Source organism: Ranitomeya imitator, chromosome 6, assembly GCF_032444005.1.
Source record: "Ranitomeya imitator isolate aRanImi1 chromosome 6, aRanImi1.pri, whole genome shotgun sequence".
Lineage (NCBI taxonomy): Eukaryota > Metazoa > Chordata > Amphibia > Anura > Dendrobatidae > Ranitomeya > Ranitomeya imitator.
The window spans coordinates 61,517,726-61,536,242 of record NC_091287.1 but is presented as its reverse complement, the minus strand read 5'-3'; the positions used below and the strand labels follow the sequence as shown (position 1 = coordinate 61,536,242).

General features: G+C 41.2%; 1 protein-coding gene across 4 annotated transcripts in view; it reads right to left on the bottom strand.

Annotated features, from left to right (window-relative positions):
* DIP2C (disco interacting protein 2 homolog C) overlaps positions 1 to 18,517 on the bottom strand; it is a 492,724-nt gene that overhangs the window by 49,980 nt on the left and 424,227 nt on the right. For all 4 annotated transcript variants that reach the window (XM_069729709.1, XM_069729707.1, XM_069729706.1 and 1 more), the window contains one exon: positions 1,868 to 1,979. In XM_069729709.1, coding sequence (XP_069585810.1) covers positions 1,868 to 1,979 — 112 coding nt within the window. The remainder of the gene's footprint in view (positions 1 to 1,867; positions 1,980 to 18,517) is intronic.

Genomic DNA, 18,517 nt, shown 5'->3' with positions numbered 1-18,517 from the left:
CGAGTATTATTTAGTGCTCGGAGATTTAGTTTTCATCACCTCAGCTGAATGACTTACAGCTATTAGCCAGGCTAGATACATGTGGGGGTTGCCTGGATGCTAGGGAATCCCCACATGTAATCAAGCAGGCTAGTAGCTGTAAATCATCCAGCTGTGGCGAAAAAACCTAAATATCCGAGCACTAAAAAATACTCGGAGGACACCCGAGCGTGCTTGGGAAATCTCGAGTAACGAGTATATTCGCTCATCACTATTGAGTATGCTTGAATTTCATTTTCCGGGCTTCAGACAACCATGACGATCCACTGGCGGGCATCAAAAAAACGTAATGTGAACTCAGCCTTACAAGGTTTTACATATCCTGTACCCTTCATAATTCTCTGGCCTCAGCTCCCACCACCTCCCCATTCATAATCTCCAGAGCTCACAAGATCTCCTTTTCTTCTCCTCCAACATCCAACTACAACATTTAATATAGACATCAGTCACAGAGGAAGAAAGCATCTAGAATCTTTTATAACTAATGTTTCACTATGGAAACAATAATGGAGAATTCATTTAGACTCTTTTAGATCTTAAATAAACAATAATCTAGAATAATGGAGGATGCATCTAGAATCTAGAGTCATTTCGATCTTATAGAAACAATAACGGAGTATTCCTCTAGAATCTTCATATAGGATCTTTTCGATCTTATAGAAACAATAATCTAGAATAATGGAGGATTCATCTAAATTATAAAGGATTCATCCAGAATCTTTTAGATCTTATCGAAACAATAATGGAGTAATCCTCTAGAATCTTCATCTAGGATCTTTTAGAGCTTATAGAAACAATAATGTAGAATAATGAAGGATTCATCTAGAATCTTTTAGATATTATCGAAACAATAATCTCGAATAATGGAGGATTCATCTAGAATCTTTTAGATCTTATAGAAACAATAATGTAGAATAATGAAGGATTCATCTACAATCTTTTAGATCTTATAGTAACAATAATGGAGTATTCCTCTAGAATCTTCATCTAGGATCTTTTAGATCTTATAAAAACAATAATGTGGAAAAATGAAGGATTCAATTACGGTAGATAATGGAGGATTCATCTAGGATCTTTTAGATCTTATAGAAACAATAATGTAGAATAATGGAGTATTCATCTAAATAATGGAGGATTCATCTAGAATCTTTTATATCTTATAGAAGCAATAATGGAGTATTACTCTAGAATCTTCATCTAGGATCTTTTAGATCTTACAAAAACAATAATGTGGAATAATGGAGGATTCATTTAAATAATGGAGGATTCATCTAGAATCTTTTAGATCTTATAGAAACAATATTGGAGTAATCCTCTAGAATCTTCATCTAGAATCTTTTAGATCTTATAGAAACAAAAATGTGGAATAATGAAGGATTCATATACGGTAGATAATGGAGGATTCACCTAGAATCTTATAGATCTTATAGAAACAATAATGGAGTATTCCTCCAGAATCTTCATCTAGGATTTTTTAGATCTTACAAAAACAATAACGTAGAATAATGGAGGATTCATCTAGATAATGGAGGATTCATCTAGAATCTTTTAGATCTTATAGAAACAATAATGGAGTATTCCTCTAGAATCTTCATCAAGGATTTTTTAGATCTTACAAAAACAGTAACGTAGAATAATGGAGGATTCATCTAGATAATGGAGGATTTATCTAGAATCCTTTAGATCTTATAGAAACAATAATGGAGGATTAATTTCATATCTTTAAAGTTGGCGCACTGCATCCAATTATTACTACTGGCTGACAATCAGGTAGATTGAAGTACACTTTACAAATGCCCAAAAATGATTTAGTAGAGAACATTCTCACCAGTATCCAAGATCGGAGGCCACGTTCTAATATCGACGGCTGCTGCTGCTTCCCTTGACCGTAACAGCTTACAAATGAGTTGCGTAGTCATTAAGCAGGCAGAACGACTCACCTGGCAGACAAGGAGGAAGAGAATGAGGAAATAATTATGCCTGCTTCCAACCTAACAAATGTAGAAAAATTCTACTCTCCTCTGGGGTTTCTGAAACCAGAATATTGTCCTAAAACATAAGTTCATCAAGTGCCATGTATTAATATTTTTTTTTTTTTTTAAGTAATAAACACTATGCTGTAGAAGTCTGGAATCGCTATCAAAGCTAAGTGAGCCAGAAATTGCCAAGACATAGAAATAAAATCAAGCCAAAGCAAACTAATACTCACACACAAGAGCCAGAAAATGTGTAGGGCTGTAAAATGCATTTTATCATATGACAACATCAATGCAGGGAACATCAATATTACAAAAAAATAACAATAAACTTGCCTGAATGATTTAAGATCTTATTCTATGACTGAATTTGTATTAAAGGCCTGAAAAGGAATCCTGAAAGCATCCAATAACTTAGTAAAATGTAGTGTTATATGGAGACATTATTGGCCAACTATCTATCTTGCGAGAAGAAGAAAGAAAAACGCAACTACAGGAATTACATTCTAGATTTCAACATTAATTTGTTCTCATGGAATACAGGCTTCCGCCAGTGATGTACATTAGAGGCCTTAACCCGCACTCTCTATTGAGAACACAAATTATACTTTGGCTTATGGTCACCTCAACTGACCAGTTATGGGAATGATAAGAGGTTCTCACTAACGACAACCTATAGTTATAGAATGGCATATAACTAGGCATGCGTGATATAAAATCAGTGAAATATTACTTTAAAAAAACAGTCATTAAGATTTTATACTCCAAACTAAGGACATGTATAAAAAGGCGCTTTAATGCTGAGTTAATCCTCACTTTTCTTGTAGAAATCCACTTTGCTGAAATTTTTTTAAATTGAATGTTAATGAATTTCAAGTGCAGTGGGCGAGCGCTGCACTTACAGCTCTCCAGCCTCTCTGCCTAATACCTGCCCGCTGACTGCCACCCGTCTCTAGGTCACTCATGTTTCAGAGACCTGTCAGTCAGAGGCAGGCAGGGGGAAGTAAATAGGGAGAGCTGTAAGTGCAGCGCTCGCCCACTGCACTTGCAACTCACTAGCATGCAACTTCAGTTTCAACTATGGATTTCTCTAAAACAGCTAAATGGATTTGTACAAGAAAGGTAAGGATTTAATCAGCAGTGAGAGCCTTTATATACATGCAATCAGTTTGAGGTATATAATCCTGATGACAGGTTCTATTTTAAGAGGATCTGTCACTCGACGTAAATATGTCATTTCTTACTTAGTGTAAATGCTGCTGTTCTCCTGAATCACATTTTTTCACTGTGCCTCTTTATTGTTGAGATATGGCCCCCTTTTTCCCAATATGTAAATCAAGGCCTTTTATCCAACTGGGCATAGTCCTTAAATTAGTCCCATAGAGAAAAGTTGATAACAATACCTCTTTGGCTAACAAGACTAAATATATTCACATGGAAAAGGGGCAGTATCTCAGGAACGGAGAAGCACAGGAGCAAAAGGAAAAAACCTCCAGATTCAGGGAATAGAAGCATTTACACAGGTAACAAAAATTACTTATTATTGGCAAGTGACAGCTCCTCTAAGAAAACTGACATTCTAATTTTTGCTTATTAGAATGTCAGAGAGATAGCAGCAGCTAGGGTTAATGTTTGCTTACGTACACTCACCCTTAGCATGGGATAATTATGAGGTGACCACGGCATGAGATGAAGAGTATTTGATGTACATTATTAGTGCACATAAAAACACTGGGCTGGATTCACTAAAGTTTTCACAGAAGAATTATTTTGAAAAAAATTTGAAAAGTTAGGTGAAACTCAAGAGCTTTGCCTAAATTTTGCAACTTTTGGCATTTACAAGCCAGTTTCACCCAGCTCTGTCAAAATGGGCGAAAATGGGGCAAAACGCGGGTGTGATGCCACAGCTAGTCTAATTCATGACGATCTGTGGTGCTATGTATGGAGGCACACTCCGCTCGTCACACGCTCCAGATTCATGAAAAAGTGTGCACCTCTTCATGAATCAGCAGAGTCTGATTCCAGCATGCCCCCAGCAACACCGGTGTGAATAATATTGATCTTGATGAATTGGGCCCATTAATTTCTGCTACAATAAAAGTGAAAAAATATCTGATAAAGTCTCAAGAATGCCATTACATTTATTACACACCTTTGTAACGGCTTTGTAACGGCTGATGATTGCATCTATTCCTATAATCAGGCTATAGTCCTGACTTCATTTTTTGTCCCATTAGATACCACCATACCCAATATTGACCCAGGTCTGGGTTTTCTTTTATGTTTAGTTCTTACTGCCATTTTTTTACTTTTTGATTTTTATATTTTTGCAGAATTTTTCGCATTCACTTCAGTATTGCTTGAATTGTATTTTATTTCTATTTGTGTTATCTATTTTGTTTACCATGTATTCATAAATTGTGTAGCATGTGTCCAATAAACACAATATAATCAAATGTGATGGCAACCCATATACAGTGGTATATGGGTTGCCATCACATTTGATTATATTGTGTTTATTGCTTCCGTTACAATAATTTTTTCATGTATACATGTACTTATATTCTCTTCCGCTCTTTGCAGTGACTTAGCGATAAAGACCCTGGTGCGGTCAAAACGTCTAAACTCTGTAGCTGTAGCTCCCACAAATAAAAATTTTTTTGCACCTATGAAATAAGAGTGTGCAGTGAATTTCTCTTGCCTTGCACAGACTTCCCGGAAGCGAACGCTGGGAGGCATCCCATATAAAAGGTACCCTACCCAATAGGGAGGTGCCTGCGCAACGTTCTCCCATTAGTGAGTGTTTGTGCAACTATTGAATTGTCCCAGTCCCTGTAACTGAATAATCTGGTCCCTCTGTGACTAGAGCCTGAACCCCTGGTGCAAGCAATACCTGAATCCTAAAACCGCATCCAGCTGTACCTGAACCTTGAAGCTGCAACGGCGGTACCCAAACCCTGTAACGGTTCCTTCAGTACTAGAACCTACATCTGTGTCAGTCCTGGTTAGAGTTCCAGAGTCCGTACTGTCAGAGGCTGTTCCAGGATCAAAATCCAGCCCTGTTTGTGACTTCATGTCAGTATATGTTCTGCCAGAGGATGAAGAACCTGTACAGTCTGAACAGAGTCTGTAGCCTGTCTTGCCAAGTTGCTCTGAGCACAGTCCGCGTCAGAGAACTTGACCACTGGGGTCAGCAGCTGCAGTATCGGGGACTGCCCAGGAGTGGTACCTGGCAGCTACCTGCATATCAAGTCTAACTCCACCATCAGGAGCTCTAGTGAAAACAAGGTAGACGCTCTGAACTATGGTTAAGAACCCATTGGTTTCAAACGCGTAAGACCATGAGTTTCCCGGCCTACTTGCTCTTTTTTTTTGTTAAGTAATGGTTTTATACCATGATTTTAACTATGTCATACATTAAAGATTTTTGTTTTTAAATAATTATTGACTGATGGATCTGGATACCTTTCCCTCTTTACATTTTTCAGGGTACTGGCCAATAACTCTCCTTATGCCATCTTTGATGTTCACAACAAGAGAAACTTTTCCCCTTAGGTCACCACATCCTGGCACAGTAGATCCTGGAATTTATTATTTTCCTACTCCCCTTCATATCCTTCATCAAGCAGATGGACATCATAAATACGCCTTTCTTTATCTAGGAAGACCACTGAAGGAAGGTGGGAAAAAGAAGACTTGAACTCTATAGCGCCACCTGTTGGAAGTAGCGATCCTACAAGTCACAATCAACTCTTTAACGAGTCTTGCCATATACCTTAAGGCAGGGGTCCCCAACTCCAGTCCTCAAGGCCCACCAACATGATTTCCTTAGTCTTGCCCAGGTAATAATTGCATCACCTGTGCAATGCAAAGGAAATCCTGAAAACATGACCTGTTGGTGGGCCTTGAGGACTGGAGTTGGGCACCCCTGCCTTAAGGTACTTTCACACATAACGATTTCGTTAACGATATCGTTGCTTTTTGTTATGCGTGACAGCAACCAACGATCAGGCCCCTGCTGGGAGATCGTTGGTCGCTGGGAATGATCAGGACCTTTTTTTTTGGTCACTGATCACCCGCTGACATCGCTGAATCGGCGTGTGTGACGCCGATCCAGCGATGTCTTCACTGGTAACCAGGGTAAACATCGGCTTACTAAGCGCAGGGCTGCGCTTAGTAACCCGATGTTTACCATGGTTACCATTGTAAAAGTTTAAAAAAAAAACAGTAAATACTTACATTCCGGTGTCTGTCCCCCGGCGTCAGCTTCCCTGCACTGTCAGCGCCGGCCGGCCATAAAGCAGAGCACAGCGGTGTCTATATCACTGCAGCATCGCTAAATGTGACGGTACCTTTAGGATAAAAGCCAAATCAGTATCTCAATTTGCAGATACGGTGATACTGATTTGGCTTTTATCCTAAGTCATATTGCAAGACTCGTTAAAGGGTTGATTGTGACTTCTAGGATCGCTACTTCTAACAGGTGGCGCTATATAGTTCAAGTTCTTTTTTTCTCTGAAGAGGCAATTTGCATATTAAAATTTCCCAGAGGAGCATTGCATGGTGAATAAGCCTCCTTACCTTGACAAGCCAGAGCTGGTATGTTACTCTCCACAAGGAGAAACCTCACCTATTAGGAAGTGGGCACTTGTCATAGATTTACTTTATTAATAGGGAATGCAGACGAGGCCCACATGAGCAGCACCCTTTCTCCCATGACAGCAACCGCCAGGCATTTGCATTTCCCAGTAGATCAAGTGTTTACTTGATCTGCATTGCAAAACACAAACCGCAAGGCTTTGTTAACACAAAGATTTTTTAAATGGATTTTTAAAACCACTGCTAAAAAAGACAAGGTTTTTGGAGCAGTTTTGTAAAAACACAATTTTTCAGAAGCAGAATCGCAAAGGAATTGCGACATAGTCGCACATGTAGAGGAGCTTGCGACTATGTAAGTTCATTTGCGCTTCTTCTCTTGAAACTACGCCATCCAGGGCAATCTGTTGCTTTATGATGAAGGTCCGGAATTGAGGACCGAAGCATTAAATACATATTACACATTTGCGATAAATGCACAGATCTATCCACGTTGGTTATTGGCCACACGGCACACTGCTGGTGCCTATTAGGGTGTGTAAATTTACCCTCAAAAGTGTCCTATATAGACTCCTCCGGGCAGGCGGCAGTCCTTCTGTAAGCAGGTGTGGGATGTCGAACTAGTGCATTGTGTTCATTATCTACCCATTAGATTCAATTGCTCTTAATTGCTTTTTTAAGTAATGGGACCAATTATTCCATACATTTTGGGTGAAATTGATTTCCATATGGTTCTCAGATGTCATGCTTGTTAATTGTACAGGCTTCAATTACACACATCAAAAATGTGGTGGTGGGAAACTGCATATTAATTATAGCAATTTAATTTGTTTCCGTTCTTCTAAGTATTTGCTGTATGCAAATTCCGAGATATCCCACCTAGTTGATAAATATAGTCTGCATTTTCTTATCAGCAGGTGACAATATATACCACAAAACACCACATAAATCCGGGCATCTAAACTAGGAGATACTATCACAACACTGAAAAAGAACAGTCTACAATGCCAATATCAAAAAACATGAAAATTTATTAAACATAGATATAAGTTAAAATCACAGAACAAGGTAACTGCAACGAAAGCAGGGATTGAACCACTTTTATATATAGCTATTACCAGGTACAGTAAAGAACATACAATGCTAATAGTTTACAACAAAGAAACTTGTATCCGCAATGCTAATAACTATCCAGTGTAGGGGCACCATTATATAGCCCTAGTAACTACCCAATAGCATTGACATGAACATAATACACATAGCATAAGTATGCACTTACATGTAATCCCCTCTTTGGTATGGCGTCCCTGCCGCCCCAACGCACGTTTCGCTTCTTCGTCAGGAGTAAGTGTATGTAAGTGCATACTTATGCTATGTGTATTATGTTCATGTCAATGCTATTGGGTAGTTACTAGGGCTATATAATGGTGCCCCTACACTGGATAGTTATTAGCATTGCGGATACAAGTTTCTTTGTTGTAAACTATTAGCATTGTATGTTCTTTACTGTACCTGGTAATAGCTATATATAAAAGTGGTTCAATCCCTGCTTTCGTTGCAGTTACCTTGTTCTGTGATTTTAACTTATATCTATGTTTAATAAATTTTCATGTTTTTTGATATTGGCATTGTAGACTGTTCTTTTTCAGTGTTGTGACAGCAGGTGACAATGCGGTAAGTGTTCTTTTAACTGAAGTGCAGGTCTCTGATACCTATACACACTGCTGTAAACCGTAGTCTACGTCTTGCTGAATATGAGGAGCTTTAATTTCAAGGTGACTTCTAGCATCCTAAATAATTTACACTGAGGGGCATTTGATTCTGCACCCAGAACAAACTCCATTAATTTCACTTCCTTTACATACACACAGATAGTCCAACCAATAGTCCAACCAATCGCCACCACGTTGCTTCATAAAAATTACTTTTATCTTTATTTTTAGAATATGCATACAATGCGTTAAAAACGTGCAGATAGAAAAAAAAAATGTTGTTGTAACATGTTTGTAATGCACTGTGTGTAAATGCTATAAAGAAAGATCAAAGTCATTTTTATTGAACAACTAGCTGAAGAGCCCGGCGTTGCCTGGGCATAGTAAATATCTGTGGTTAGTTATAGCACCTCACTTCTCTTATTTTCCCATCACGCCTCTCATTTTCCCAATCACATCTTTCATTTTCCCCCTCACACCTCTCATTTTCTCCCTCACTCCTCTCATTCCCCCCTAACACTTGTCATTTCAACCTCACATCTGTCATTTTCTGATCACTCCATTATTTTTCCTCACTCCTCTCATTTTGCACTCACACCTTTTCATTTTCACCTCACACCTCTCATTTTTACCTCATCACCTCAGTATATACATGTTTGTCATCTCCCTTATATATAGTATACATATACATCTGTATGTCATCTCCTGTATATAGTATATACCTGTATGTCATCTCCCCTGTATATATTATATACCTGCTGTGTGTCATCTCCCCTATATATAGTATATACCTGAATGTCATCTCCTTCTATATATAGTATATACCTGTATGTCATCTCCTCCTGTATATAGTATATACCTGTGTGTCATCTCCCTTGTATATAGTATATATCTGTGTGTCATCTCCTCCTGTATATAGTATATACCTGCATGTCATCTTCTATATATAGCGTATACCTGTATGTCATCTCCTCCTGTATATAGTATATACCTGTAAGTCATCTGCTCCTGTATATAGTATATACCTGTGTGTCATCTCCTCCTGTATATAGTATATACCTGTATGTCATCTCCTCCTGTATATATATGTACCTGTATGTCATCTCCTCCTCTATATAATGTATACCTGTGTGTCATCTCTCCTGTATATAGTATATATCTGTGTGTCATCTCCCCTGTATATAGTATATACCTGTGTGTCATCTCCTCCTGTATTAGACCTCGTTCACACGTTATTTGCTCAGTATTTTTACCTCAGTATTTGTAAGCTAAATTGGCAGCCTGATAAAGCCCCAGCCAACAGGAAGCCCTCCCCCTGGCAGTATATATTAGCTCACACATACACATAATAGACAGGTCATGTGACTGACAGCTGCCGTATTTCCTATATGGTACATTTGTTGCTCTTGTAGTTTGTCTGCTTATTAATCAGATTTTTATTTTTGAAGGATAAGACCAGACTTGTGTGTGTTTTAGGGCGAGTTTCGTTTGTCAAGTTGTGTGTGTTGAGTTGCGTGTGGCGACATGCATGTAGCGACTTTTGTGAGATGAGTTTTGTGTGGCAACTTGCGTGTAGCAACTTTTTGTGTGTCGAGTTGCATGTGACAGGTTAGTGTAGCAACTTGTGTGGAGCAAGTTTTACGCATGGCGAGTTTTGCGCGTGGCGAGTTTTGTGTGGTGCCTTTTGAGTATGTGCAAGTTTTGTGTGAGGCAAATTTTGCATGTGTTGCAACTTTTGTGCATGTGGCAATTTTTCCACGTGTGCAAGTTTTGCGTGTGGCGAGTTTTCCATGAGGTGACTTTTGCACTTGTGGCGAGTTTTGCAAGAGCCTAGTTTTTGCATGTGGCGAGTTCTGCGCGTGGCGAGTTTTGAGCGGCGACTTTTGTGTTTCGACTTTTATGTGGCGAGGTTGGAGAATGTGTGGTGAAATGTGTGCTGAGGGTGATATGTGTTCAAGCACGTGGTAGTGTGTGGCGCATTTTGTGTGTGTGTTCATATCCCCGGGTGTGGTGAGTATCCCATGTCGGGGCCCCACCTTAGCAACTGTACGGTATATACTCTTTGGCGCCATCGCTCTCACTCTTTACGTCCCCCTTGTTCACATCTGGCAGCTGTCAATTTGCCTCCAACACTTTTCCTTTCATTTTTTCCCATTATGTAGATAGGGGCAAAATTGGTGAATTGGAAAGCGCGGAGTTAAAATTTCGCCTCACAACATAGCCTATGACGCTCTCGGGGTCCAGACGTGTGACTGTGCAAAATTTTGTGGCTGTAGATTCAACGCCTCCAACACTTTTCCTTTCACTTTTTTCCCCATTATGTAGATAGGGGCAAAATTGTTTGGTGAATTGGAACGCGCGGGGTTAAAATTTCACCTCACAATATAGCCTATGACGCTCTCGGGGTCCAGACGTGTGACTGTGCAAAATTTTGTGGCTGTAGCTGCGACGGTGCAGATGCCAATCCCGGACATACATACATACATACATACATACACACACACATACACACATTCAGCTTTATATATTAGATGTACTGGCATTTGGCTGGACGATCATCCATGAGAAGATACTGGCCACGCACAATCTGTGGTTGTTTGGTTGGATGATCACACATAAGAGGATACTGGCCGAAAACAATCTGTGGTCATTTGGATGGACGATCATACATAGGAGAATAATGGCCACGCACAATCTGAGGTTGTTTGGATGGACTATCATACATAGGAGGATACTGGCCAAAAACAATCTGTGGTCATTTGGATGGACGATCATACATAGGAGAATAATGGCCACGCACAATCTGAGGTTGTTTGGTTTTACAATCATACATAGGAGGATACTGGCAGCACACAACCTGTGGTTGTTTGGATGGACTATCATACATAGGAGGATACTGGCCGCACACAACCTGTGGTCGTTTGGATGGACTATCATACATAGGAGAATGGCCACGCACAATCTGTGGTTGTTTGGTTTTACAATCATACATAGGAGGATACTGGCCGCGCACAACCTGTGGATGTTTGGATGGACTATCATACATAGGAGGATACTGGCCAAAAACAATCTGTGGTCATTTGGATGGACGATCATACATAGGAGAATAATGGCCACGCACAATCTGAGGTTGTTTGGTTTTACAATCATACATAGGAGGATACTGGCAGCACACAACCTGTGGTTGTTTGGATGGACTATCATACATAGGAGGATACTGGCCGCACACAATCTGTGGATGTTTGGATGGACTATCATACATAGGAGAATAATGGCCACGCACAATCTGTGGTTGTTTGGTTTTACAATCATACATAGGAGGATACTGGCCGCGCACAACCTGTGGATGTTTGGATGGACTATCATACATAGGAGGATACTGGCCGCGCACAACCTGTGGTCGTTTGGATGGACTATCATACATAGGAGAATGGCCACGCACAATCTGTGGTTGTTTGGTTTTACAATCATACATAGGAGGATACTGGCCGCGCACAACCTGTGGATGTTTGGATGGACTATCATACATAGGAGGATACTGGCCGCACACAACCTGTGGTCGTTTGGATGGACTATCATACATAGGAGAATGGCCACGCACAATCTGTGGTTGTTTGGTTTTACAATCATACATAGGAGGATACTGGCCGCGCACAACCTGTGGATGTTTGGATGGACTATCATACATAGGAGGATACTGGCCGCGCACAACCTGTGGTCGTTTGGATGGACTATCATACATAGGAGAATGGCCACGCACAATCTGTGGTTGTTTGGTTTTACAATCATACACAGGAGGATACTGGCCGCGCACAACCTGTGGATGTTTGGATGGACTATCATACATAGGAGGATACTGGCCGCACACAATCTGTGGATGTTTGGATGGACTATCATACATAGGAGGATACTGGCCGCGCACAACCTGTGGGTGTTTGGATGGACTATCATACATAGGAGAATGGCCACGCACAATCTGTGGTTGTTTGGTTTTACAATCATACATAGGAGGATACTGGCCGCGCACAACCTGTGGATGTTTGGATGGACTATCATACATAGGAGGATACTGGCCGCACACAACCTGTGGATGTTTGGATGGACTATCATACATAGGAGGATACTGGCCGCGCACAACCTGTGGGTGTTTGGATGGACTATCATACATAGGAGGATACTGGCCAAAAACAATCTGTGGTTGTTTGGTTGGACTATCATACATAGGAGGATACTGGCCGCACACATTCTGTAGTTGTTTGGTTGGACTATCATACATAGGAGGATACTGGCCGCATACATTCTGTAGTTGTTTGGTTGGACTATCATACATAGGAGGATACTGGCCGCACACATTCTGTAGTTGTTTGGTTGGACTATCATACATAGGAGGATACTGGCCGCATACATTCTGTAGTTGTTTGGTTGGACTATCATACATAGGAGGATACTGGCCGCACACATTCTGTAGTTGTTTGGTTGGACTATCATACATAGGAGGATACTGGCCGCACACATTCTGTGGTTGTTTGGTTGGACTATCATACATAGGAGGATACTGGCCGCACACATTCTGTAGTTGTTTGGTTGGACTATCATACATAGGAGGATACTGGCCGCACACATTCTGTGGTTGTTTGGTTGGACTACCATACATAGGAGGATACTGGCCACGCACACATTCTGTAGTTGTTTGGTTGGACTATCATACATAGGAGGATACTGGCCGCATACATTCTGTAGTTGTTTGGTTGGACTATCATACATAGGAGGATACTGGCCATGCACAATCTGTGGTTGTTTGGTTGGACTACCATACATAGGAGGATACTGGCCACGCACACATTCTGTAGTTGTTTGGTTGGACTATCATACATAGGAGGATATTGGCCGCACACATTCTGTAGTTGTTTGGTTGGACTATCATACATAGGAGGATATTGGCCGCACACATTCTGTAGTTGTTTGGTTGGACTATCATACATAGGAGGATACTGGCCGCACACATTCTGTGGTTGTTTGGTTGGACTATCATACATAGGAGGATACTGGCCGCACACATTCTGTAGTTGTTTGGTTGTACTATCATACATAGGAGGATACTGGCCGCATACATTCTGTAGTTGTTTGGTTGGACTATCATACATAGGAGGATACTGGCCGCGCACAATCTGTGGTTGTTTGGTTGGACTACCATACATAGGAGGATACTGGCCACGCACACATTCTGTAGTTGTTTGGTTGGACTATCATACATAGGAGGATATTGGCCGCACACATTCTGTAGTTGTTTGGTTGGACTATCATACATAGGAGGATATTGGCCGCACACATTCTGTAGTTGTTTGGTTGGACTATCATACATAGGAGGATACTGGCCATGCACAATCTGTGGTTGTTTGGTTGGACTACCATACATAGGAGGATACTGGCCACGCACACATTCTGTAGTTGTTTGGTTGGACTATCATACATAGGAGGATATTGGCCGCACACATTCTGTAGTTGTTTGGTTGGACTATCATACATAGGAGGATATTGGCCGCACACATTCTGTAGTTGTTTGGTTGGACTATCATACATAGGAGGATACTGGCCGCACACATTCTGTGGTTGCTTGGTTGGACTATCATACATAGGAGGATACTGGCCGCACACATTCTGTAGTTGTTTGGTTGGACTATCATACATAGGAGGATACTGGCCGCACACATTCTGTGGTTGTTTGGTTGGACTATCATACATAGGAAGATACTGGCCGCACACATTCTGTAGTTGTTTGGTTGGACTATCATACATAGGAGGATACTGGCCGCACACATTCTGTGGTTGTTTGGTTGGACTACCATACATAGGAGGATACTGGCCACGCACACATTCTGTAGTTGTTTGGTTGGACTATCATACATAGGAGGATACTGGCCGCATACATTCTGTAGTTGTTTGGTTGGACTATCATACATAGGAGGATACTGGCCATGCACAATCTGTGGTTGTTTGGTTGGACTACCATACATAGGAGGATACTGGCCACGCACACATTCTGTAGTTGTTTGGTTGGACTATCATACATAGGAGGATATTGGCCGCACACATTCTGTAGTTGTTTGGTTGGACTATCATACATAGGAGGATATTGGCCGCACACATTCTGTAGTTGTTTGGTTGGACTATCATACATAGGAGGATACTGGCCGCACACATTCTGTGGTTGCTTGGTTGGACTATCATACATAGGAGGATACTGGCCGCACACATTCTGTAGTTGTTTGGTTGGACTATCATACATAGGAGGATACTGGCCGCACACATTCTGTGGTTGTTTGGTTGGACTATCATACATAGGAAGATACTGGCCGCACACATTCTGTAGTTGTTTGGTTGGACTATCATACATAGGAGGATACTGGCCGCGCACAATCTGTGATTCGCTGTTTACATTTTTCTTTGGGTCAATTTGTTGTACACACAGATGTAGCAGAGCTAAACTTGTCCAGTAAAGTTTTTTTTTATTATTTATGTTATAACTGTCTGAAGGTTGTGGATTTGTACTTGATTAGGGCAGCTGCAGTGGCCACATCCAGAATGAGACTTAAGGTACCGTCACACTCAGCGACGCTGCAGCGATATAGACAACGAGCCGATCGCTGCGTCGATCGCTAGGTCGCTGCGTCGCTGTTTAGGTCGCTGTAGAGACGTCAAACACAGCAGCTCCAGAACGATGCAGGAGCGATCCAGTGACGTAACGGCGACTCACTTATCGTTCTCGCTGGTTGTTAGTTCCATGTAAAACATTGCAGGCATCGTTGCTTTTGCTGTCAAACATGACGATACACGCCGACCTGACGACCAAATAAAGTTCTGGACTCCTAGCTCCGACCAGCGATGGCACAGCGGGATCCTGATCGCTGCTGCGTGTCAAACACAACGAGATCGCTATCCAGGACGCTGCAACGTCACGGATCGTTGTCGTTCTCGTTGTAAAGTTGCTGAGTGTGAAGGTACCTTTAAAGGATTAGTCCACTACTGGACAACCCCAGCTTAATCACATCAGCTCCCCACTTAAAATAAAAACAGTAGATGCTCGCCTCCTACAGCCGCACTATTTCTGGTGGGGCATGCGACGGTGTCGTCAGGAGTCTGCTGTAGCTAATCTACGGCTTCTGAGCAACTGCATCTCATCAATTTTCTGTCAGAGGGGCTTATGATTGAATGCAGCAGACCCAAGACACAACAGTGTCACGTGTTCTTCTGGGAACAGCAACGTCAATATATCTGTAATTTTTAAATTCATCCTGTTACTAGTCCCCTAATAAACATTATTTAATTTTCCTTTCTTTCTGAAAATGTATGGTGTACTTCATCTTCCATTGGGTCATGTGATTACATGGGGTCCCCTTGGGTACCAGTCGCCATAATGAGAACTGCCCGTATTATGAAATTGCACGAATAGTACCACTAAAGTTCTCCACTGGTAGGCAGAAACTCCCAGCACAGTTACTGATGATGATTAGACAGCTCCTGCCACACAATTATAATGTAGATGATGACATCTCATCCTCTCTGTTTGTAGTCTTTTAACATATTACACTATTTAGGAAAATGAAGAGAGAATGATAATCACACTGTATTCTCAGGACATTGTCAGTTGTGACATTTTAATAGACACAATGGGGCAGATTTGCTAATATTGTCCACTATTTAGACAATGTAAACTCAAACTAGACAGTCTGAAAATGCGCCTCCTGTTGGTTGGCTTACTCTAGTGGCTATGCTTTTGTACAATTTTGTGCATCTTATCGCATTCCAAGTCACATTCTTTTTCTTGAAGACCCCCATTATTACCTACCCCAGACCCCTTATTACTGCAAAAATAGTTTAAGACTAGTGATGAGCGAGTGTGCTCGTTACTCGAGATTTCCGTGCATGCTTGGGTGGTCCTTTGAGTATCCTGGGCGTGCTCGTATATTATGTTTGAGTCCCCGAAGCTGCATGATTTGGGGCTGCTGGACAGCCTGAATACATATTGGAATTCCCTAACAAACAGGCAATCCCTGCATGTGTTCAGGTTGTCTAGCAGCCGCAATTCACGCAGCTGAGGGGACACAAACATAATCTACAAGCACGCCCAAGATACTCGGAAAACACCCGAGCATGCTCGGAAAACTCGAGTAACGAGCACACTCACTCATCACTATTTAAGACACATAAATAGCTCAATTAATCACATTTACAACCAAAGCTAAGGGTTGTAAACACATTAGTAGATTTGTCCCAATCTCTGTACCAATTGATCTCGTATGCATGTTAACAACTATCAATTTTTTTCAGCTAAAAAGCCATGTGCATGGCTCATAGCAGGGCTTTTGGGGGTCTATCTTGAAAGTGGTCTTCCAAAAACATCACTTAATGGTGCAGTTGTTTGTTATAGATGGCTGCTGCCACATCATCCCTCTACAGGACCCTTTTAGGGCACTTTAAAACTTTTAACAAAAAAATAAATGTGTCCCATTCCTTTAATCCAACATGCTTGGTAAAGCTTATTTGACATTAGAGCCATAGAGAGTGAGATGATGTCCATCGTGGCAGTGCTCGCTGCACGGAGTAATACATTATAGCTCAGTAATAAGGATACGACAGCAGGAGCTCCGATCGATGAATGCTTGCAGTGAAGTTTGATTTCATGCCAAAGTAGTCCTCTAAGCAAATCATAAATGATCATCTGTCATAGCAGTTTTGTCCTTGGCAAACATTCAGACAAACACTAATAGCCTACTCCTGAGAATATGTATGGGTTAGATGTCATATTGTCGGTGCTTCTCACAATCTCACCTCTTCTCACCCGATATTCTTTCATGCTCTACATTTTTTTTGTCATTGTTAGATTACATATACTTTAAAGAGTAATTATCTCATTAATGAGGAAGTCTGTATGCTCTGAAGACTTATTGTACCCAAGAATTGAGAAGTTTGAGAATTAATAATCAGTTCAGAAGGAGAAAGAAGAAGCTTTCTCTAATAAGATATATTACAAAGTTTATTTTCTTGAGTACTATTAGAAAAACGCTAGTTTTACTGTATACCAGAAATGTACACCAGCCCTGAGTAGAGTAACAATTCTGGCGGAGGTGCACAGCACTTGTAAGATGTGTCAAATTCACTTAGAGGCAGGGCTGTGGAGTCGGTGAGCCAAACCTCCGACTCCTCAATTTCCATTACTCCGACTCCACAGCCTTGTTTAGAGGCGCTTCTTTCTTAATGAATTTGGTGCATCTACTGTAGCGTACCCTTCATTAAGACATCATGAATCGGGGCCATGGCTACTGTCAACCTCGAAAGTGGCACAAGTGGTTTGTGGACCCACTATGCCACGGGGTCAGGTTTGCCTATGACGGGCATAGCTAAGCATCTACATGGTGTTCCCTGGAGCTTCTGATGGTGGAGTCAGATTTGAGCTGCAGGTAGCCCCAGGTACCACTCCTAGGCAGTTCCGGTACTGCAGCTACTGACCCCAATGGTAAGGTACTATGAGACAGACTGGGCTCAGAGTAACTTGGCAAGACAGGCTACAGACTCTGTTCCACTCCCTTATTTATTTTAGGGCTACTAGAGTGTGGGAACACTCTGAACTATGATTAAAAGTCAGTCGGTTTGAAACGCGTAAGGCAATGAGTTTCCCGGGTTACTTGCCTTTATTCTAAACTAGTGGCTTTATACCATAACTTTAACCATGTTATACATTAAAGATTTCAAATAATTATTCACCGATGGATCTGTTGCTGGATACTTTTCCCTTTTTGATACCGCTCGTTTGCCGCTAACACGAACTTCGTTGCGTGCATGGCTATTGGATTCTACTGCGGTGAGCTGGATTTTTTTTTCTACAAAATTTTTTTTCCTTATCCCTGAAAAATTAAGTATGTAAATAGCCTCTATATAGGGGGAAAGGATAGGGTCTCTTTTGCCAACAATTGGAAGTTCCAATCCTATAAGTCAATGTCAACTCTTCACAAATCCTTGCTCCATGACAAAGGATATAATGTGAAATCAGAATTTGCATACCGCTGTTTCAGGGCTGTTGTCGCTCATCAGTGCAAAGCAGGAACACTACTTGGCACGGTGTGAATGCTTTGTCCGATTGTCAAAGGGGTAAAACTTCTCTTTGAGGAAAGCACCAAGCTGGCGTAGGGAAACTTG